This window comes from Haliotis asinina, chromosome 1 (genome assembly GCF_037392515.1).
Source record: "Haliotis asinina isolate JCU_RB_2024 chromosome 1, JCU_Hal_asi_v2, whole genome shotgun sequence".
NCBI lineage: Eukaryota > Metazoa > Mollusca > Gastropoda > Lepetellida > Haliotidae > Haliotis > Haliotis asinina.
In genome coordinates, this window is record NC_090280.1 from 77,905,845 (window position 1) to 77,929,544 (window position 23,700).

Genomic DNA, 23,700 nt, shown 5'->3' on the forward strand with positions numbered 1-23,700 from the left:
TCACTCCCCCACTCACCCTCATACTCTGTGAATATTCATTGATAATGGCAAAAACAGTTCTTTCAACTGCAAAGAAACAGCAATTCAACAGCACTTATATAGCTTTCTTTAAATTATTTTCAAGCAAGTAGGTCATGACCTTTTCCTATATCTCTGACAGGGTTTTATCAGCTGTTGACCCTTGAACACTTACGAATTATCTTGTGTACCAGGTCATATATTATCTGAGATAACGTCCATGCACTCTATTATTGATAAGGCCTAGAATTGCACAAGAAACATAAGTGGGACCATATATCTGACAGCAATATGCAATTAGGTACAGTATCCGACATCAGGGTGATTCCATACTTGTTCTGTTTTCAAATTCTGAGGTAGGTAAACAAATGTTATATGCAAAATTTATGTGATACATAAATAGACATACTGTAGATCATTTGAATAGAGTTCTTGGTAGCAAAAACTTATTGTCAAATCATCACTTTTGTGTTGTCATGTTTCAGCTCTCTCTCTCTCTCTCTCCCCATCCCTCCCTCACCCCCCTCTTCTACAAGTAATGTCTATTTGATTGACCATGTTCACTTTCCTCATGCAAAACAACCCTTCACTAGGGAAAGATACAATCACACGTCAGACATATGATACTAAATATATAATGATTTCCAAGTATCAATGATCCTGTGACTTTTTACTGTGTCTGTGTTGTGCTGGATATGATATATTGAATTTCACTAACACAGCTAGACCTTTATTGTCAGGTTTTACACTGCAGTCATATGACTGTCGGGGTGTTTCTATTATTTTTTCGAAAACAGTCAAGTTCCTATGTCGTTGTCCAACACAGTTTGAAGAGGAATTTGATTTTGATTGTTGAAAGAACACAAATGGGTCAACAGAATAGAGCATCATTCTTTCTTTTATGTATTCCTTGGACCGTTTTTTGAAAGAGATAAGTGTCATATTTTGGATATTTTTATCTTACCTTTAATATCATAAAATAGCTCTTATAATATGTCAGCTTGATATTTCTGGTTGTTTCATCTAGTCTAAAATCTTGTGTCATCCAGTGCCATATCTATTTATGTCAGTTTGGATGAAATGTAATATTATGTTTTTGAATGTTAAATCTCTTGTCATTCCATGCTGTGAAACATGGTGTTGTTTCTGCAGCTAAATTCTCATGTTTAGGAATTAAAACGGAACATCTGTAGGTGTAAATGTAAGTAAGTAAGTAAATGAAAAATCCACTTTAAAAATGTCCAAGCATACAACTTGATGGATAACAGATTCTTGTTTATTAAAATCAGATGTATTTTGGTGTAGATTCTTACACTTTTAGCTTGGTAACAATGTAAGAATTTACACTAGCTTTGCAATAAACAAGAAGTTGTTGTCCAAGTTGTGTGCTTCACTTTTGGCTCACCAACTTCTAGAATCAAGCAGTTAATACCCACGTTGTCTGTACACTCACATGATATATATCATTCAGGGTAGATAACTATTACCAGTACCCAATAACTGTGTACAGATACAGATCAATGCTCATGCTGTTGAGCACTGGATTATCTGGTCCAGACTTGATTATTTACAGACTGCTGCCGTATGGCTGAAATATTGCTGAGTGTGGCATAAAACTAAACTCGCTCACTATGCACAGACATTGACACTCAAACCAAGTGAGTACCTGTGTTCTGCAGTTGTATCCCCCTGATGTTGGAATGGTGTTTGAGGAAAACACAAGGTGATGCAGGTACCACTTTCCACTTTGGTGTAAATTTACAAGATGGGAATGATGCAGAAAGAAATGGACAGAATTATAAGGTTTTTGGCATGTCCGAAGAATGCAGCCATTCCACCTTTGATGACTGACCCATTCCACTGTCAAGAAGTGAAGGTCGAAATCATTATGAATCTGAGTTAAAACACACCTGATCGTAGGACTCATAGCTGCAGAACATCATTCTGTATTAAATTGTTTTGTGTGGCATGACTGGACAGCACCCTCAACAAATCAAGATCAAAATCATTATGAATCTAAGAGAACACATTATATATATTGTGAGTTGCTCTGTGAAATGACCATTCATGCCCCAATAAACCAAGAATCAGAATCCTGATGAAACTGAGCTAAAACATCCATAATGATATAAGGGTTCTGGCAGGCTATGAGAACGTCGCTATGTAGTACAAATCTCTGCATGAGATGACCAGACAGTGATTCTCTAAATGTATGAGTAACCATGACAAACGTGTTAACACATCTGCTGGCAGATATCCTCTTTGGCCAAACTGTCAGGAAGCTGGACACTGTGAGATTGCTACAACGACATTTCTTTGATCAACAGGTTGCCAGCTTGCATTGCACATGCCAGCCAATGAAAAACAAGAACAGTTTGATGTATTGATAAAGGATTGATTGAAGGTCATCGAGAATTGTTAATAAAAACTTATTTGAGAAAGTGAAGACAATCAACAGCAGGGATGATGTATGTTGTGTATTTCTACGGAGATGGAAAACGGGCAAGTAAATTTTGTATATTAATCACTCCTAAATTTCCATAATATTACTAAAAATATCACATATTCAGTGAAATATAAATAATCATTTATCCTTTATGTAATGTGGTTTTGTAAATATTTTCTCCTTACATTTATTGTTTGTGCTTGTACAGTCACCCACATTGATTGGCAAATGGAAGGGATTTAACTGAAGAGCACATAATCACTTGTTCTAATTTCCTGTTTTGTGAATTATGTTGGTTTAAAGAAAACTGAAAATATTTGACTTTTAACTGTTTATTTCAAGTGGAATGTTTAGTTAAGACAATTTTGATAGCAACACCCTTGCTATTGATAATTTGCTTTCCAAATTCTTGGCAACATTATTTTAGTGCTATTTAGTATTCTAAATAGAAAATTGAACATGTTAATAAGTAAATATAGAATAATTTTCCCTTAAATTAAGGCCAGACCAATTTTATTTTTTGTCATATTTTTTTCATTTCAGGAATAGGGAGAAAAACCCTAAATTTTCACTGTTCACAAAATTAATTCTTCATGAGGTTCTTGATGTTAAGATACATGGGAGCAAGACTTCATCTCATGCAAGGTAGTTTGTTTGACACCAAAACACTGGTTTCTCAGAGACTTTTAAGCTGAACTATCTAAGAATATATGTTAGAAATCAGTGCTTAGAGCAACTTAGTGAGTTTGAACTTGAAAAACAATGCCTTTGAAAAATTCATGAGTAGTTTTGCTTTGACTGGTGATTGTTTAATTTTTTTTTTCATCCTGCATTTTGAAGACAGAAATCTGTAAAATATAAAATAAAATTGATCTGGCCTAATCTCTTTGTTTAACCCTTCCTTGTATAACATGCATGAATCATGGTCTTATTGAGTGTACAAAAGTCATGATATTTTCTCCGTCAACTGGTGATCTGTTGTCAACCTGTCTAGAAATACTTTCCTTTTCTGCTCCCAAACGACAGCAGGATGAACCTACAATTGTAGGAGCCATGAACCACGAGGAACACCAAAAGTTTGTTTGAACAGATTTGTCCCTCAGTGATGTGGAACTAGCGCTTTATAAATACCCTTATTATTGTTATTATTTGCTTCAAGAGATTTTGAATTTTGAGAAGAATCTTCTTGCTCAAATGAAATGGCCAAAGAAGCATAATGCTTTATTTTTAGTGATGTACATGATTTGATGGCAGAAAACTGAAACTATTGTCCATCAAGATTCCTTGTTCCAGAAATCCATGTTGATAGGTCAGGGACTTCTTGATTACAGGGAGTGGTGCGTGTAAGAAAGTTTTCTTTTTGACTTCATCATACCTTGCTGCAGTGTTCATTCAAATCTCTGTCAACTCGTGAAGGTCCCGGGGTAGAATAGGCCTTCAGCAACCCATGCTTGCCATAAAAGGCGACTGTGCATGTCGTAAGAGGTGACTAACAGGATCGGGTGGTCAGACTCGCTGACTTGGTTGGCACATGTCATCGGTTGCCAATTGCGCAGATCGATGGTCATGTTGTTGATTACTGAATTGTTGATTCTGGTCCAGACTCGATTATTTACAGCCCTCGGCCATACAGCTGGAATATAGCTGAGTGTGGCGTAAAACTAAACTCACTCATTCACTCACTCACTCAATTCCTGTCTTTGCATCATTTACACACTTATAAATATTTAACCAGTCACACAGTCCAGGTACCAACGGGTCATGACAACACACCGTAAATGTAAATCTGAAATAAGGAAGCAAATCTCCAAACCAAAGATGAAAAACTCAACAAAGTTGACAAGTCACACCAATTTGACATGTGCCGTAACATTTTTCAAAATGGCTTAGTTACCTAAGAACTGGTGGGCCATGGCCCACTTTTTGGAAAGGGTGACATGAACACAGCTTGCTGACATTGCGACTTTACTGTCAACCACTATCACTTTCAGAATGCTATATTTCTGCCTTGTTCGTGCCTTGATGTTTGTTTAAACTTGTGTGTTGTCTGTTCCTACTTTGTTTATGTAGCCCAAACAAGAAAAATTAGCATCAACTCACTGGTCTTTTGTCACTGCCAAAAAGAACAAATATGCATATGATGCCTAACAGTAGCATGTTTGGAGTAAAGGGTTAGTAAGGAAAAAGATTGACATAATCATCATATTTTCTGTCACAAATTTATGCTTATCACATGAAACCATCAAGTGATTCATCATTTTCCTATAGGACTACAGCTGTTTCAAATGAAATGCAACATTTGAGCATCAGTAACTCATTATATGAGAATCATTACTTGCATGTCAACAGTGGTTCTGAAAATCTGTTGTGATAACATATAATTTGTCTCTCTAAAGTGAAAAACTTAACATAGTTGATATCTAACTGTTCATATTCATACAATCAAATATCTTTAATTAAATGATTAAACCGGAAGAAAAATACATCTGAATTCTGATTTTCATCAAAAGAATATTCCAGCAAAGGCATTTTCCAGATATTTTACAGTTTTCACTATAGACATATATGATAATTACGATTGGCAGAAATGATAGGATTATTCATATTTAAACATTCATGAAAGAATGCTTTCCCTTGAATTTCCTTTTAACAGTCTGCTGGTAGTTAAAACAGGCCAAAGTATTAGGATTAGTACTTTTAATAGTGTTGGGTCTACTAAATTTGTATATTTAATGTATGTCACATATTTCTCACATGTATTATCTAACATTAATTGTACCAAATAGATAAGTTTAGATGTGTATTTACTTATCATATAATCAACTTTTAGTGAAGGAGTAAACAGAAATGGCGTTATTAGATTTGACTACAATAAATATTTATTGGGGAAATTAACTGAAATCTCGTGAAGTTTTAATTAAGTATGAACAAAGAGATTTTGTTAAAATATTTAACGCAACCAACACATCCTGGGTAGTTATTAGAATCATATCAGATGTAAGTGGATACATTGGAATAATCTAATGTTGTTTGTTGTTGATGATTTAATAAACATACTAGGCCCATGTATATTTCATACTTTGCAGGACAAAATATTTAAGCTCTAAGTGGAATCTGAATGCATTTTTTCATTTTGGACCATGTGTTCTGGATAGGTTGACACTGGTTTGAACACAGGTGAGATGCGTGAGTGAATGAGTGAGTGAGTATGGTTTTACTTTGCTTTTAGCAATATTCCAGCAATATCATTACAAGGGGACACCAGAAATGGGCCTCACTCATTGTTCTCATGTGGGCAATGGAACCTGGGTCTTGGCCCTGACAGACCAGTGTTTTAACCTGTAGGCTACCCTACTGCCCCCAGATGAGGTGAAGTGAATGGGTTTCAAAATCATGTTCAAAATAATTTCCCTTACATAGTCACCATAATGCTTGTGTATGTGGGTGTGTGCTTTTACCAGTTTGGACTTAATACGTTTTTTATAATGTCAAAAGTGGTGTAAAACTGTATTCACTCTCACTCACTCACTCACTCACTCACTCACTCAGTGTTTTGTCCCCTTATTGCTGAGTGCCAGGCAGGTTAACAACAGGAACCATCTTTTAGTCTCTCATTTTCACACAGCCAGCAGATGAAACAACAAACCTTTGTGCACTTCAAATATGCTCTATTTTTGAAGCAGATATGATGGAGATAGATGTAGTTACATGTAATATTAAATAGCTCAGAGGAAACCTGAAAGGTCATAAACATCTTTCCTCTCTGTGGATTGTAGGATGATTTGAGAGCTTGCTTGATGTATATGGAGTCCTTTAGGTATCTGGGATTCAAATAGCTACTTGCAGATACCTGTGTTATAGTACATGACTCATCAGTGTTAGATGTGGAAATTGAAATCATCATGAGTCATGTGTATTCCAAATGAGACTGTTTATGTCTTTAACACTACTAATAGTGACGCTGTTTTGCAAACATTCTATCAATCAAGTAACAGAAATTATAACACTTTGCTTTGGTTTGCTTTTAGGTCCTACGCAATGTCCATCAGGCTAGCTCAGGATGCCCATGTTGAGGACGTGGATGGAAATACGTAATTTTCACAAAGGATGCATGACAACAGTGAGTGGAATAGAAGTGTGCACAGAAACAATTACTGGAGGCCGTCACAGGGTTTGTATCTCCCAAACGAGGATAGAAGGTGGGAGCCAAATGGAAGATCTGCAGCTCAAGGTTTTCCAAGATACTCTGACAGCTACCGACACAGGCACACAGACCAGAGATCACATGATTTCAAGTGGCATAGTTACCCAAGAAATTCATGCCAGGGTCAAAGTTTTGGAGCAGCAATACAACCTTCCATGCCTATGGCTCCAAGACATAGGAAAAGGAAGGGTAGAGACAGAGGTGGAAGTCGCCCATTTCCTTCTAAACTAATTGAAAAGATTACAGGTGACAGCACTGCTGCTTCCACAGGTTCATCATCATCTTCACATACATCTTCATCACACAATAAAGACTCAGCGAGCACTCTGTCATCCACTAAGCATCAATCTTCATCATCATCATCATCATCATCATCGAGTTTACATAAGTTCTTTGGTGCAAATCCTTCGTCAAGGCCAGATGACAACAGTTCTAAAAGTGTTGAAAGTTCAATGCAGGGAGCTTCACTTAATTTGAACCTTCATTCTGCTGATGTGCCAACTAGACCACCTGTTTCTTCATCAGGGACTATATCCAAATCTTCAGCCTCATCCTCTTCCACTGCCGTTGCAACAGCATCATCAACAAGTTCCTCATTATCTTCATTGTCATCCTCAACTAAACTCCCAAAGTCCTTACCAAGTATTGCTCAAGCACAATCTGTGTCAGTATCATCAAATAATCTTCCCAAAGTAAAGATTCTGAAACACAGTTCTCCAGCTACTTCAAAGCCAATACCAATGTCTACTCTTGCCTATTGTGAGAGTATTCCTCAACTGAGGGATGTACTGCACAAAACACCTGTAGTTCTGCTTGAGAGATTGACAGAAAAACTTATCAGAGTGCAACTGAAACACAATGGGCTCTGTTTAAAAGGAAACTGGCACAGAATGTTGCATAAGCAGCATAAGAAAAACACTGATGTTCAGAAAACAGCTGAGAAAAGGCAGAAAAAATCATTAAAGCTGATCTTTTCTTTGAATTCTAAGGGCATACTTGATAACAAAAACCACAAGCTTAAGAAGGACAGTTCTAATCACAAGAATAATAAAAATGAATTTTTGAATTCAGAAAATATGCTTGACACAAAAGATGACATAACTAGCTCCTCACTGTTAGTTGATCCAAAGGTTATGACACTTTCCCGTCCATTACAATCTGCATACAGCAATAATGCCTCCATGACCAATATGCCTTTTAAAAATTCAGGGAGAGTGAAAACTCCATCCAAGACATTTCACCCCAAAGAAACAGGACCCTTGCCCAAACACATGCAGATGTTTGACCTGGATAAGCTGAGGACAAAACTTAAAGGTGCTAACTTTGGTGGTTCTGGCAGAAAGCCAGGACCTCTCATGGAAACAAACTTAGACGTATTAAGATCATCAGAAGATGTTCCAATCATTATTAGTAAGCTTTCAGAACCTTTGTCAGAAACTACTGATATCATTAGTCCCATGTCAGGTTTGGATGACAACATGATTGTGAGAAGTGATGTGAGGGAGGATATGATTACAAATGATGGATCAGTAGGTTCTGTACATTCTGACTCACATGCTGAGAGCAATGTAGGAAAGGAGATAGCTCGTTTTAAAGAACACATTGATGAACATAACACTACTCATAAAGAGAATGAATTAAGTAGTGTGTGTGTCATTGATAAGTGTGCAGCAGATTCATCTGGAGATGCGACAGAATTTCATAGTGAAAAAGACAGATGTCAGTCTGTGGATGGTTTTTCAGGTTCATCTCACAGTTTGAGCATTGAAGGACACGTTATTCCAAAAGAACCTGAACTGTCATCTGTGTCAACACTAGTACCAGAAACTGTGCATGACACTGATGTTGATAGTGCTAGAGATACTTCAGATAAGCTGAGAATACCAGCAGATGAACAGAAAGAGCGAGAGCAGTCAAATGAAAGTGAGGTTGAGACTGATGAAAGTGTTAAGCAGCTAGGAAAAACTAAAACTAAAGATGTGATGCATAATGAAATTGATTCTTCCTTGAAACTTAATGATTCTCCAGTGGATGAGGAGTGTTCTCTACAAGAGAAAGATGAATACTTTCCTGATGCAAAATCAGTGGACAAGGCATCTGTAACTGAGAGCAATGCTACTGAGAGCACAGATCCTAAACACAATGCAGGGACTCATTGCACAGCCAGTGATAAAGAAACTTTGGTTGAAACCAGAAATGTAGATTGTAGTCGACAAATTACAAATGGAATGGCAAGAGATGCAACCAGTTCTTTGGAACAGCCCTGTTTTGTTTCTAAGGATTCAAATGACAATGTAATGTATGTAGATGGTGGTGACAGGAATCAAGAAATTGTACACACAACAGACAGTGCATGTAAGAAAGAGCACTTGTGTTCTCAGCAAATTGTTCCAAGGAGCAGTCAAGAAACAGACCCTGTTCCTGATGACAGGGATCAGGTTGAGAGTGAATCAGGCATATTGGTTGCCAGAGCTATGAAATCCCCTTATTCATTGACTGATATTTGCCATGGGATACTGAAAAAACAGGATATGCATTTAAGATTACCCAGTTCAGAAGATGATGGAGACACTCAAGTTATTGGGGTTAGTGTCCAACTAGAAAATGCAACAGAATCAGAAAACCCTGACACATCTTTGAAAAATGAAGTGGAAGATAATTCTCAGTGCCTTAGTGACAAAGCTAATGTAGATACTGCAACTGTTGACATAAGCACTTCTGTGGCCATTGATCTATCCAGTTCCAGAAATGATGATGATTTGTCCCCAGTGTGCATTATTTCATCCGTGGAAAGTGGTGCTCATATCTATTTCAGTGAAACTGATATTGATCTCAAACCAAACACCAAGACTGAACAAAAAGAGGGGCAAATGAGTGGCCAAACTTCCTTTGCAACCACTTTTCATCCACAAAGTATTAAAACAGACACTGTTGTCACAAACACTGTTAGTTCCACAGGTATTATTCCTAACACAGGGCAATCTACACATGATACCATAACTCCTTCAACTAGTGGTATTCAAGACTTCTTTCATGCAGGATTAGTAACAAATTCTTATCCGGTGATAGTAACTTCCTCAATACCAGTCTGTCCCATAACAGAAGTCCAGTCTGTCTTGCTAACCTCCGAAAACACTTTAACAAGGCCCTCTGGTCCAAAAACAAACAAAAAGTTGGTATCTAAGCCAAGGCCTATCAAGCCGAAAGGAAGTGAGCAAAGTAGTCTTGTTCAGATGGCAGTTCCTCAAGTGCCATCATTTCCAATGTTCCTTCCCACGATTCCATCTGCTTTTCCACCAGAGGCACATTTTGACAAAACACATCAGAATGACTTCATTGTGGATACTCATTTATCTGACTGCACACTAACTATGCAAAACAAGCATGAACAATCAGGTAATATGACTGATACAGTTGAACAAGCTTCAGTTACAACTGCTGCAACTTCTGATGGTGCTTGTGACGACAATATTGCTGCAACTCACAGTCATACATTGACTAAGCCTGAGGATGGTAAAATAACAAAAAGTATTCATGAAGCATCCATGCTTACAGATGGTACGATCTCTAAGGACAAAACATTAACACCAGATAGGATAAACAAGGGTGTGTGCCAATCACAAAAGACACAAGATCAGATGACAACAGTTCTTTCAGATCTTGATGTTATGCGTTATGATGATGAACCACCAGTGCTAGACAATGTACACAACTCTGATAACTGGGCAGTTGGTGACACCAAAATGCAACCTCTTGATTCTAATGTATCAGTTAATTTGCCTCATCAAGATGTGCGCAAACCTGAGGCTCTGTTAGAGCCTTCAACATGTGTTGTTAATGAGTCATCTGAAGCAGAAAAACAGGACCAGACATACATATACGTTGTTGCAGACTCAGAATCAAGTGCCAACAACACTGAAATCCCTAGTTGCAACGAAGCAACTGAATGCTGCATAAAATCACAGTTTGAAACATGTGAACAAGTTTCACACGAAAGGGTTGAGGTGGGAAGGCTGAATTTGAGGCGGGCACATACAGAAGATTCTGACGATAGTGATGCAACTTTGATATACTCATGTGATGAAGAAAACACATACTTTGAGGAAATATTCCAGGAAACTGAGGGCCCTACCTGGCCAAGAAATGCCCCCTGGACTGAAAGTGAAGATGACAAGAACCCACTGTATGAAGGAAAACTTGTCATTGTGTCAGACATTCCTGAAGATCGTGATGGTGACAGTACCTCTGACACCAACACTAGTAATGAAAGGTTATCACTGATCATAACAACACTAAGGAAAGACCTTGAGGAGAAGAAGACTGACAGAAGACAAGCCGAGAAGGAGGGGGAGAAAGACAAGGAAGATGACTCTCAGTCAAGCACTAAAATTGCAAGAGGAAAAGGAAGAAGAAAGAGACCAGTCAGACCAAGGAAGAGGTCAGCAATACATTCTCAGGACTCGTCTGTTCTGAAAGAAGCTGAGATCGCACCTAAAAGGAAAATATCTGTTTCTAAGCGTAGAAAGAACTTAATTGTGACAATACAAAGAAGAAATCTGGCCAAAGGCACACCAAGTTCAGAGACCTCTGAAAATGTGGGTGAAGTTCAAGCCACTGCAGCAATAGGTGATACAGATAATGGAAATCAAAAGAAGATGAAAAAGCCAAGACGTAAAATTAAGCGGAGGTTGACAGCAAAGAGGCGTAAGAAAAAAGTGTCAACACCAATTGTAGATACTAAAGCTGATGAAGACATTGCTAAGGAGGAAGGAAAGGTGTCTGAGGGGAAAAGGACAGACAGCAAAGCAAAGAAAAACATAACCAAGAAAAGGAGAGGTACTAAACAAGGAAGACGAAAAAAAGAAACAGAAGCACCAGCTTCAACTGGAAAGGAGGAGAAAGAGCCTGAGATAAAGGCGGGAAATACAGATAGTGATGGTAAGTTCTTGAATAAGACATATAACACATGAATAACACACATGCTTTATGAATAATACACTTACAACTCGGCATTACTTGCATATGAATAGTATCTTGAATATTTACTACGCATCAAAAGTTTAGATTCAGTTAAACATAGTATATATACGTATATGTGTGTGTGTGTGTCAGTGGTTACACCAATGATGAGTTCCTTGGGGAACCATCTGCAAACCTTATGCATGTGAACTGCACGAAGATCATGCATCAAACTGCTGAAATTAGCATGTTCAAATATAGTGCATGTGGTGAGGAGCTATGCTTTGCTGTAAAGTTTTGTAAAGAATTCACCAATTTTCTCTGAGTTTCATCATTGATTGAACACATGACAATAATCTTTTTCAGTGTTATGAATTTGTTTTACAATGCCTTAGTACATGTGTAAACAGTACCTTTAAACAGTATGGAATATTTTGCAAAATCTAATCTAACAGTTGCCTGAAGTAACAAGCTACATTCACACTAGTGAGTCTAAACTTTTGATGGGTGTAATGCAGACTCCAGGCATTTGTTGTGTGTGCTTCCCATTAAGATGACCTGATGCAGGTGGTGCAGTTGTCTGAAGATGCTTTCATTGCTGAAACTTTGTTTGATGTTGTGTACAAATTTTCCAGACTTAGTTTGAGATTTCTGTATGTCTGGAGAAGATGATGTTCCAGCGAGGAGGATGTCAGTACGTAGAGCATTACACATAGATAAATAATGAAAGTCAGAAAGATTACACAAACTTGTTGCTTGGTGCCATGATCTCTCACTGTAGTTGTAACTGAAAAAAGGAGGTTTGAACAGTACCACGTAACAGAATGCCACCTGACAAAGGTAGTGCATGAATGACTTCATTTTGAGTTCTCTAGCACAGATGTTCCAAATTCACTGACCATACACCAGTTGTTGACAACACAATCTCTCACATATTGCCTATCCTATCTTGACAACCTATCCCAGCTGGACAGATAAAGTGTTTGTACCTTGTTGGAGGCTTGTATGTTTGCATAGATAGGTCAAACTGGTCCTGGAATAAGCTGAACAGCATCAAATGTTCCATAGTTCAATGTGTTCTTGCAGGTGTTTGAGAGAATGTTTTCAAAAAGCAAGTTCTTTAAAGGGCTTTATGGATTTCTATGAATATTTTGCATGTGTTTTTTTTTCAGTTAAGTTTGTCATGTAAGTGGATGAATTTGCCTATACAGCAACCCCACCCCACAGCATGCCTGAGAAAACAGCTGCTAAAGCTTCAGCTGTGAGGTTTAATAGTTTATGGTTATTATAATGAATGTATCTTATGATAGTGCTTCAAATTATTTATAGACACATTACAGGTCAAGGTTGTTCTCAAGGTCATAAGGTCAGCTTGGTCACATTATGCATACTTGGTACACACGTTTGGTGAAAGATATCATATGTGTATATAATTCAGATGCAAAGTTGATACTTGCTCATGATGGCGTTTTTGTCTGAAGCTCATTCATGAGGTGGGTGTATCGATTTCAACATGGCTGGGGTTTTTTGCCTATTACATGCAGTGATAATACCTTTTCATTGCATTTGCACCTCATATTAGGTATCAAAGTAGATTTTAGATCACTGGTACTTCTAAGAAAAGGCACAACCATATTCCTAGACAAAATTTACCAAAAGGTCCAAATTGCAGGGAAGGTTGTGATGTCATCAAATCTGTTAAATCCAAAAAGTTACATAAATGTATTACAAGAGAAACCTTTTAAAAATCATTCATATTTTTCACAAGTTTGTGGAAAATCAATTCCTCAGTGCAGGTAAATTACACTAGTTTGGTTTTGTTTGATGGCATAATTCACTGAAGAGGACTATTGATCAAATATATAGTATTGTAATATACCGGCACACAGATATATCTAGTGCATTTGTATTGGGGGTCGACATAGAAAATTATAAGAAATTACTTCCAGAAGTTTTAAAGAGTCATGTCTGAATAATTTCCGTTTCAAATGGGATGTTGCCTATTTTTGCTATATAATTTTCACACAGTAAAGAGGACACTCAGAAGAAAAATTAATAGTGCAGCTTGAGACACTTGACATATAATATTACTTTGAATCAGTGTATTTATGTTATTGTTTCAAATCCATGTTCCACAAGGCTAATCTTGCTAATCAAAGTCAGAGTAAATCTGTGAAATAGTGAAATCTCTCATGTTCAAGCGCATGTACAGATAAGTTTTCAAGCAATCCAAATAGATCACAAAATCTCTGTTAGTTTTCTAAATTTACACCAGGAATATTATTACTCGTACAGGTACACATAACATAATAACCTCAAGCTGTAAATCATGTACATCGTTTGCCTTCAGTAGAAGTTTATGCCCTTAAAATCCAAAACCTTGACTTCACTTAAATCTTTTTGCCATATGTAACGATATAAGTAGCAAAAGCATTTTTTGTAATGATAAGAAATACCTAACAAAATCAAAAATGACTGTGATTCTGACTGTTGAAACCAAGTGAATGAATTACTGGTCAATATTGATGGCACGTCACAAGTGTATACAAATGAAAGACAATGAATGACAGTGGGTCTTCACAAAAGCAGGATCAGATCACTTTAGCATTAGCAAATTGCAGTCTGTTTCGTCTATCTTGCACAAGCACATTTATATGTAACATTTAGGCATCATCACTATGGAGTATACAACCCAACAAATTGGCAGTTTCTTCCTTAAGGCAGTCTTTAAGTGTGTTAGTTTCCTTTGGTCTATGTGTTATATACTGGTATGCCATGTGCTCCAAGTATTTCGAAAGCGATTCACAGCTGCCCATGCCCAGTTGCTACTAGCTGCATAGGAAGTCTGTCTTCCACATGCCCAGTTGCTACTAGCTGCATAGGAAGTCTGTCTTCCACATGCCCAGTTGCTACTAGCTGCATAGGAAGTCTGTCTTCCACATGCCCAGTTGCTACTAGCTGCATAGGAAGTCTGTCTTCCACATGCCCAGTTGCTACTAGCTGCATAGGAAGTCTGTCTTCCACATGCCCAGTTGCTACTAGCTGCATAGGAAGTCTGTCTTCCACATGCCCAGTTGCTACTAGCTGCATAGGAAGTCTGTCTTCCACATGCCCAGTTGCTACTAGCTGCATAGGAAGTCTGTCTTCCACATGCCCAGTTTCTACTAGCTGCATAGGAAGTCTGTCTTCCACATGCACAAAGCTGTTGTGTTTGGGCATTTGAATCAAATATGGTGCTGGTGTGTTTCAGGGCCATTGTTTTTCACTGTTTTTGACCTTCTTCATTTCACTCAAACTCAATGAATACGGAATTAGTTGCTTCACTGCATGTTCCAACATGTTGTTTAAAGTGCCCATTCTTAAAGCACACAAAAAGTTGCATGTAACTTGGAGTATAGATGACCTCAATACGTTTAGGTTTATATGTGACTATCAAATTTTGGAGTGTTCCCATACTTTTTGTTTGTAGTATACGGCAGTATACTTATTCTGAAAGCAGTATATATTACGGTCCAAATTTGTCTGTACATTTCCCACTTCATGATGCTCTGTAAGTTCTCAAACTGATGAAAACGTAGTGAGATGGTATGTAGTTTCCATCATCTTAATGGATTCGTTGTATGATTCTGACAATATCAGAATCATGTGATTGTGAATCAATAGGGCTGTTAATTGATACTCATGTTCATCCATCCATCACTTTTCACATGAATGATCACAGAACAGGTGATGAGGTCAAAATATTGAGTTGCAAACAGTTGCAGTCACAGATGAATAAGTTTGGAAATGCTTTTTACATATTTATGTTAAAACCCTGGTATTATTCCAATGTGAGTGAGTTTAGTTTTACACTACATTCAGCAATATTCAAGCTGGAAATGATCAAGTCTGCACCAGACAGTCCAGTGGTCAAAGCATGAGCATCGAACTGTGCAAGTGGGAACCGATGACATGTGTTGGCCAAGTTGAGCGAGACCTCACCACCCTAAGTACAAAGCTTGGAACAACTGAATGCAGCAAAAAATCTCACTCTAGATTCACCCATTCAAACCATTAATGCGATACTGTCACAGATATCAAAGTGTCACTCAGTACCAGGTGTAGTTATGTCTGGCAGTGACAGCTTGTTAGAAAGGGTTCACATCAACTGTTTCGCTGGACGAAGCAATTCTATAGATCCGCTTAGTGGACTCAGTGACAAGGAATGATACCCTTGACAGTTGCTGTCTATATCAAATAGACCAGTGAAAGTCCAGCTAAGAATATTGATCATCAGTAACCCATGCTGGCTGTAAGAGGACACTAACTAAATTGGGTGGTCCGGCTCACTGACTTGGTTGATACATGTCCTCAGTTCCCAGTTGTGCAGATCGATGCTCATGCTGTTGATCATTGGATTGTCTGGTCCAGACTTATTTACAGACCATTGCCATTTGCTGGAATAATTATGAGTGTGGCATAATCTTCACTCACTCACTCTGTAATAAATAACTGTATTGTTTGGTCCATTCTTATGTGTTTGTGGAAGCCACAATGGCTAAGTCTGCTAGAATGCAAATTTTGTGCTCTGGCAGTAAGGTTCCTGTCTCTGAGAGCATGGGTTCAAATCCTGTATGTGACTCAAATTTAACAGTACATTTACTTGCATCAGTTTCTTCTTGACGTACTCTTAAGCTTGGTGGACAATACAACTAACTACCTGAGACAGTCAGTAGTCCAGTGTATGAGATAGTGTCTGCCCGGCGGCCCACTGCTTGCTAGTTACATGGCGGGCTTACAACTTTATTTTATAGCCAGCCCTGTGGGCCAATTCATTTTCCATGGGTATATTTTTACCATGTCTTTGACTACGTGTGATGTTTTGAAAATGTACGTCTGTATGTATTGTTCATGATCAATCAAACCGTAACTTCCACACGTCATCCTACCCTTTTATCTAACACTAAACCTGATTGGTTTAAAGAATGTCTCCAGTGACCAAGTTGTTTTTGTTAAATTTTTTGCAGCTTGTTTTTCGCAAGGAGAGTTACAAGTCCCCTGTGCTAATTGCACGAAGAACATGTAGAGACCATTCTTGCCTAAGATACTGACCATTCTGACTTTGCCTGTTTGTCTCAGTTTGTAAAATTTGCTTTTGCATTATGTTTAAGTTTACCTCACTGTAAGTTATTCTTTGACAAGACTAATTTAACAACATACCTCAGTTTCCTACTTTTAATACAGGGCTGGTTACATGTTCACAGGGCCATCAACATTTTTCAGATATCAGCCTTCCTACTGCAGTAGTCCATGTAAAGTCTGAATCTGTAGATAATGTTTTAATGTATATATTCTCTCATACACTAGACAAACCATGTTTCTGAAAACAGTGATTAATCTCCATGATACTATCAGCTCATTTTTGTCTGTGGTAAGTGAACATTAATACAACTTTATGTTTCTCTGCAGAATTTTTAAGATAAGCTCTCACAATGGATCATTATCAGTAGCTATTTTGACAACAATAAAACATTTATTCTAACATGTTGTGATTCTGGAGCTTTTGAAGATGGCTTAAGTGATGCGTGTATTGGATAAGGATCAGGATAGTCCAGTGAAAATTTTGGCTCATGTATTGCTGGAAGTTGTTTCCAGGGGTCATATTGTAGAACATTGTCCTCTGTATCAGGATCTATGAATGCCCGGGTTAGAATTGATCTTTATTAACCCATACTTGTTTTAGGAAGCCACTAAAGGGATCGGATTGTCAGACTTGCTGACTTAGTTATAACATGTCATCGGTTCCCAACTGTGCAGATCAGTGTTCATGCTGTTGATCACTGGATTGTGTGGTCCAGTTTCGATTATTTACAGACTGCCACCATATAGCTGGAATGGTGCAGCATTATCTAAACTCACTCACTCTGTATTAAATAACTGTATTGCCTGGTCCATTCTTACGTGTTTGTGGAAGCCATGATGGCTTAGATTGCAGATTTTGTAAAACTATTAAACTCTCTCACTCTTTCAATATATGTGGTTGTGATTTTCACAGTAACACATATGATGAATTCTTGATACCTTTGTCAGCCTCAGTGTAAACTTTCAAATAAAAAATAACATTAAAGGCCATGGATACTAGCAAGGTTGTGAATTACACCAAAACACTGATGATTACTGTGAGTATATGATAATCTCCCAGTTGAACTGGTCTACGACAAATGAATTCCAGAAAGAACATATTGTTCCACACCTTAATGTAACCATTCTTTGGATAAGGATGGGTTGATTTGAATTGTAATACATGCATACTTTCGAATCAAAGTGACCTGTGAAGGTCCCAGGGTAGACTAGGCCTTCAGCAACCCATGCTTGCCATAAATGCGACTGTGCTAGTTGTAAGAGGCAACTAAATATAACAGGATCAGGTGGTCAGGCTCCCTGACTTGGTTGACACATGTCATTGGTTCCCAATTGCGCAGATCGATGGTCATGTTGTTGATCACTGGATTGTCTGGTCCAGACTCAATTATTTACAGACCGCCACCATATAGCTGGAGTATTGCTGAGTGTATGTATAACTAAACTCACTCACTCGATTCAAAACATTCATTTAAACAAGACACTTAACTTACATTATGCAGTAGACTTAAACAAACCTGGAAAGTATCCTTAATTTCATTTGTGTCTTCAGGCCATTGCAACAGAAAATAAGATGTAATTCAATAAATCCATTATCGTGGTATTAAAATGATATTTATGATTGATTGCCAAAATCATTGACTATTCAAATATTGAGTGATTCTCAGTAACCTTGACAATGTTTTGAGCTGAAGGTCTCCCTTACTGAAAAGCACAGCAAGCAAACTATCTATTGTTGCAAGTATGAGTGAATTATTGAACATACTGTCACTTAAATGGGTTCCTTGAAAATGTATTCCAAGCCTTGCTGTGATCTAAAAATAGAGTGCCTGAAAATGTGTTGTTAAGCCCTGAAGTGAACAAAACTGGATTCATGAAAATGGATTCTGCATCATAGAGGTGACTCAGAAACAGGTTTTGAGGTGATGTTGAAACAGCATGTCTCACAATGACTACTTCCCTTTCATGAAATTATGTGTGAATAGGGTGCTTAAAAAACTATTTCCACCCTTTATGTGACCAAACGTTAGGGCCCTGCAACAGAATTTAGACCATCTGAAAAAATGTAATTTCCAGTGTTATGGTGATCAAAACTGGGACATTTTGTATTTTGAACATATACAATTAACATGATGAATTATTGCAGTAGTATATAAGTCAGTATTGCATCTTTGATGGCTTTAGAGATGCTGCAGTATCATGATGGGGTATTTGTACAGGAACATTTCAAAATACAAAGTATTTGGACGTTCACTTCGATGTCCTTCATAAAGAACACATAAGAATCAAACCAAGTGCATCTTGGAACCCAGTCATCTGATGGTAGGTGACCAGATCATGTAGACATGATACAGACATGTGCAGACGCCTAGTTGCAGGAATATTAATGTGCAGTATCTTTCGACAAAATACTGGGACTGTGTGTCCTAGTTCACAGAGTTGCAAATGGGTACCTTGTGAAGAATTGAGGCCATGTGATAACATGTTACACTTGACAGGCTGCCTTAGTTGAATACACCCCACAAGGTTGAGTTGGTTGAGGGAAAAGACATCTGTTGATCAATAGAACACTCCACTGAGCATGTACTAGTTGTGTGGATATGTGCAGTATATTAATATGATATGATAATATTGTAACTCAGGTCTGTCAGCTGTGTGAGCACAGTGTAAGGGAAACAACTTTTGTAGAGAAATCAGGGCTCATTTCAAAATCACTGAGTGAGTGAGTTGGGTTTTACACCGCTTACAGCGATATTCCAGCACTATCACAGCACGTGACTCCAGAAATGGGCTTCTAAAATTGTACCCTTGAGGGGAATCAAACCCTGCCCTTCAGTGTGATGAGTGAGCAGTTTAACCCTTAGGCTACCCTACTGCTCCCATTTCCAGAGACAGGGATCTTATTCCATATGAATAAATACAAATGGTATGGTATGTATGATAAACTAACAAATGTAGGACATAGACAGATCTGATAACAGTTCTTTAATAAATGAATAGTTTGTGACTCTAGTCTTACAGACAGATAATCAAAACCAACTACAACAGTGTTGCTCATGTTAATAAATATCAATGTTCTCAACATATGTCTTGTGACAAAGCCTTGGAAAATGAGCTTATGTAGACAGCAAAATGCCTAAATTAGGCACTATGACCATATGTACAGAACAGTCTAAACATATATTTGAGCATATGCAATATTATGTAGTATAAAGGTCAACAACCCATGCACAATATGATATATTTATTGATAAACATTAAATCCAAAGCCTCAAGACTTGGCTTAGCAGACCCCCATTGATACTGATGTGAAATGCAGTAGATGATATGCAGCGAGTGAGTTTAGTTTTATGCCATACTCAGCAATATTCAAGCAATGTGACAGCAATCTGTCAATAATCTGAACTAGACATTCTAATGCTCAAACATCCATCTATACATTTGGGTTACAATGACATGTGTCACCCAAGTCTGACCACCCAAACCCATCAGTTGCCTGTTATGACAAGCATGGGTTACTGAAGATCAATTCAAACCCTGATCTTCACAGGTTAGATGATAAAGATCTTGTAGTACAACCTTTTTGGTTTCATACAGAATGTAAGGCAAAATCTTTAGAAAAAATATGATGTATTACCCTTTGTTACTACTCTGTAGATTTTAACTGTTCGTAGTTGCCTTTGTCATTGTTGTTGGATTGTAATATGTACAAAGTAATCTCCCTTTTGTGATTGCAGAGTTCAACATTTGCATGAAGGATCTAACATTGAAACAAATTGACAATATACATAACAATGGATAAGACAAAATCTGTTAAGATGAAACAGCATACCTGCTTGACTATTGCTTGAGAAACATTTTTATGAAAATGAAAAGTCAGCTTGTTCAAAGCCATTGTAAGCACATTTAGTTATGAAACAATCTTACTTCTGTCTTCTTCATTTTTTCGCCATCATGTGTGGTACTTCTATCTGATATATTGATCATGCTTCAGACGTTTATTAATTATATAGGCAGCCAAATATATAGCAGCCAAACAATTTTTGGATTACCCTGAAGGTCATAAATTATCTCTGGTTTTAGTCCTCAGGCAGAATTTGATGAGATGTATATTTTAGTATGTAATATTTTAGGACTAATAAGAAACATCACGTCTGTTTAGTGCTTGTGTCCATACACACCTTTTTAACACTTTAAATATCAGAAGGGAAACATATTTACAAACAAATACAACCAGGAAATTTGTCTGACATTATCAGCTGAGATAGATCTTTAGTTAGCACATAGGGTTCAGTTTCATGAATTCAAAGTTCACCTTTGCAGATTTGTTTTCCTTTTTGTTATCCATCAATAGTATTATTATGGGGTTTTTGCAGAACATTTATGCCCCCTTTATATCGAGTTATTGTCCTATTTTTACAACAAAAATATCATTCAAGTTACACAGCTTTTTATGTGCATGCCTTTATTAGATTGTACTGGCTATAATACCTTTATCTGAATAGGTGAGAAAATGTGAGTTTAAGTGGTATGGAGTAGTTCCAAATTTCAAAATATGTCTTTGCCAAAACATTGGGGGAGAGAGAGTAAGTGAATGAGTTTTGCACTGCTTTTAGGAATAACTCGCTAAATCATGGTCTGAAAACCAGAAATGGACTTAGCACATTTCAGTTGTGTGGCGACTCGAACCTGGGTCTTCTTATTAAACTATGACATCACCCTAAATGTGATGTTTCAAGATGTCTGTGATTTATGAAAACATGCAGTGTGATTATAATGAAGCTATTTACTGTTTCTTGTTCCATCCCTCTTATATATTGTGTTGTCCTGGATACCAGCAATGTCTGTCTCCTCTATATCTGAAACTAAAGCTCATATGTTACTGTATTTATCAGGCTTCAATCAAAATGGCATGAAAGTAAATCGCGTTTTATTCTGTGAAACTCCAAATTTATGATCCCCAACATTAGATTTCCTTCTCACAATTCATCATTGTAATTGATATCACCTAAAGTGTAATTGTCAAGTTTGTGAACAGATATGGCCTTCACTCCACACATTCCAGTCATAAATACAGTGAGATAGCCGAACTCATTTGTTTTTTTTGTGGAAAAATCTGAATATCTACATATCTTCATTTGTGTCATTCAGGATTTGGTGTTGAAACGGTAGCAAGCTTTCATTTCTGGTTTAAAATCATCTCCAAAACAATGTTGTTTTCATTTGCCAATTACAATTTACTGAGTGTCAGATAGGCCTACTACTCGCCACCAATATCCTGTTAATCAGTCATTAATCCAGATTAGCAGACCAAAGCTTCGTGCTAAGTGAGTCAATTTTGTGTTGATTTAGCCAGTTGGTGTATAAAATTTACCGTTCGGAACTGAAACCACATATTTGCTATAGACAGTTACTTTTAAGAGATTGTGAGAGATTGTTTTTTATGAAAACTGACCAGAAACCTGACTTTCTGGATATGGACTTTCTGAGGTCTGGGTATCCTGGGTCTCAATCTATCTGAATCTGCTAACAGATCTATCTAGTGGGTGACAAAATAAGCGATGATCGAGGACAGTAACTGCATTGTCGTCATGTGAAATAAAGTCATAAAACTCATGAAATTTGTTGTCCAACCTGATATTATACTGCTGGGTTCTGCTGGGGTTCAGCCAGGAACCATCTGATGACATTATAGGAACATCTGAGGACAAGAGACTGCTTGCTCCATATTTCACATAGGGCAGATAGTTTGTGAGATTGGCTATGCAATCAAAATCTTTGTGTCTGATGTTTCAGTCACATGGAAGTGCGAGTCATTTTCAATTTTGTTTACAGCTATCATATAATTGATAAAAATGAGCACTGATGATATTTGGTGTGTCTGGTGACAGTAGGGCAGGTACAGAGACTGAAACTTAATGCTTTGCAGCACTAAAATATTTTTGTTTTTGCATGGTTTGTTGACCCTATCATAGAAGGCTCAACAAAATCCTGATGAGGACCCGATGCGACCATCAGTAACTCCTGTGTACCATGTTTTAACTTTGACTTACAGCAGTATGCCACAATGATGTGTTTGTGGAAATGGATTCTGTAACATATGCCTTTTTTCTGAAACCTTGGGTTAATGGCAAGCAGGGGGTTAGTGGAGTCACCTGGTGGTAAAAGCATTTGTCCATCACACTGAGGGCGTGATTCCCCACATAAGTACAATGTGTGAAGCCCATTTCTAATGTCCCCTGATGTTGCTGGAATATTGCCGAAAGAGTTGTAACGAACAATACTCACTAATGGTAAGCAGTGAACGGAAAAGTAGCTTTAATTATTGTTAATTTATTTCTAGACTGCCACTGCATAATAGCTGGAATACTGCTAGAAGCGGCATTAAACCATATTCAGTAAGTCAATACTCATGTCCATATAATTCCCCTCTTTGAATTTAATCACAATGTATTACCTGGGGCGAGGTGATCCTATGTGTTCTCCTTATCTTAAGTGTTGATATTTAATTAATAATATAACCTTTCCACAATTTTAAATTATTTTCATAATAATGAGACTGCCTGATATCATATTCAAGTTGGAAGTGATAGCATGATAGACTCAAACGGATGTAATAAAAGACTTTCAGGCCCAGAAGGTTCTGATGCAGATCTGACTGACCTTTTCATACAGAGATTTCAGATATAGGTATAATAATTTTGTGTTAAGATTGTGCAGTCTGGCAGACTTGATCTTTTTGGATTATGGTCAATAACTGGACAGGTATCGAGAGGGTTTCACCAAAAACGTATGTATTGCTGTATCATTTTGACATTTTTGAGGTTTTGGTTTAATGTGTTTGCAAGGAATTTCGTTCCTTTATTTGTTTCTGGAAGCTACCAATATCGATTTGTCTAAAATGAGGTAACGAAAACTGACACAAAGATAAAAGCTTTTATCTATGATGTGG

At 37.4% G+C, this 23,700-nt stretch overlaps 1 protein-coding gene across 2 annotated transcripts in view; it reads left to right on the forward strand.

Annotated features, from left to right (window-relative positions):
* The window catches only part of LOC137297667 (uncharacterized), a 115,305-nt gene that overhangs the window by 48,975 nt on the left and 42,630 nt on the right, over positions 1–23,700 (forward strand). The window contains exons 5-6 of one of the 2 annotated variants that reach the window (XM_067829589.1): positions 2,346–2,520; positions 6,493–11,606. In XM_067829589.1, the coding sequence (XP_067685690.1) occupies positions 6,572–11,606 (5,035 nt within the window). In that variant the 5' untranslated portion in view covers positions 2,346–2,520; positions 6,493–6,571. The remainder of the gene's footprint in view (positions 1–2,345; positions 2,521–6,492; positions 11,607–23,700) is intronic. The other variant, XM_067829581.1, reaches the window with a different exon arrangement.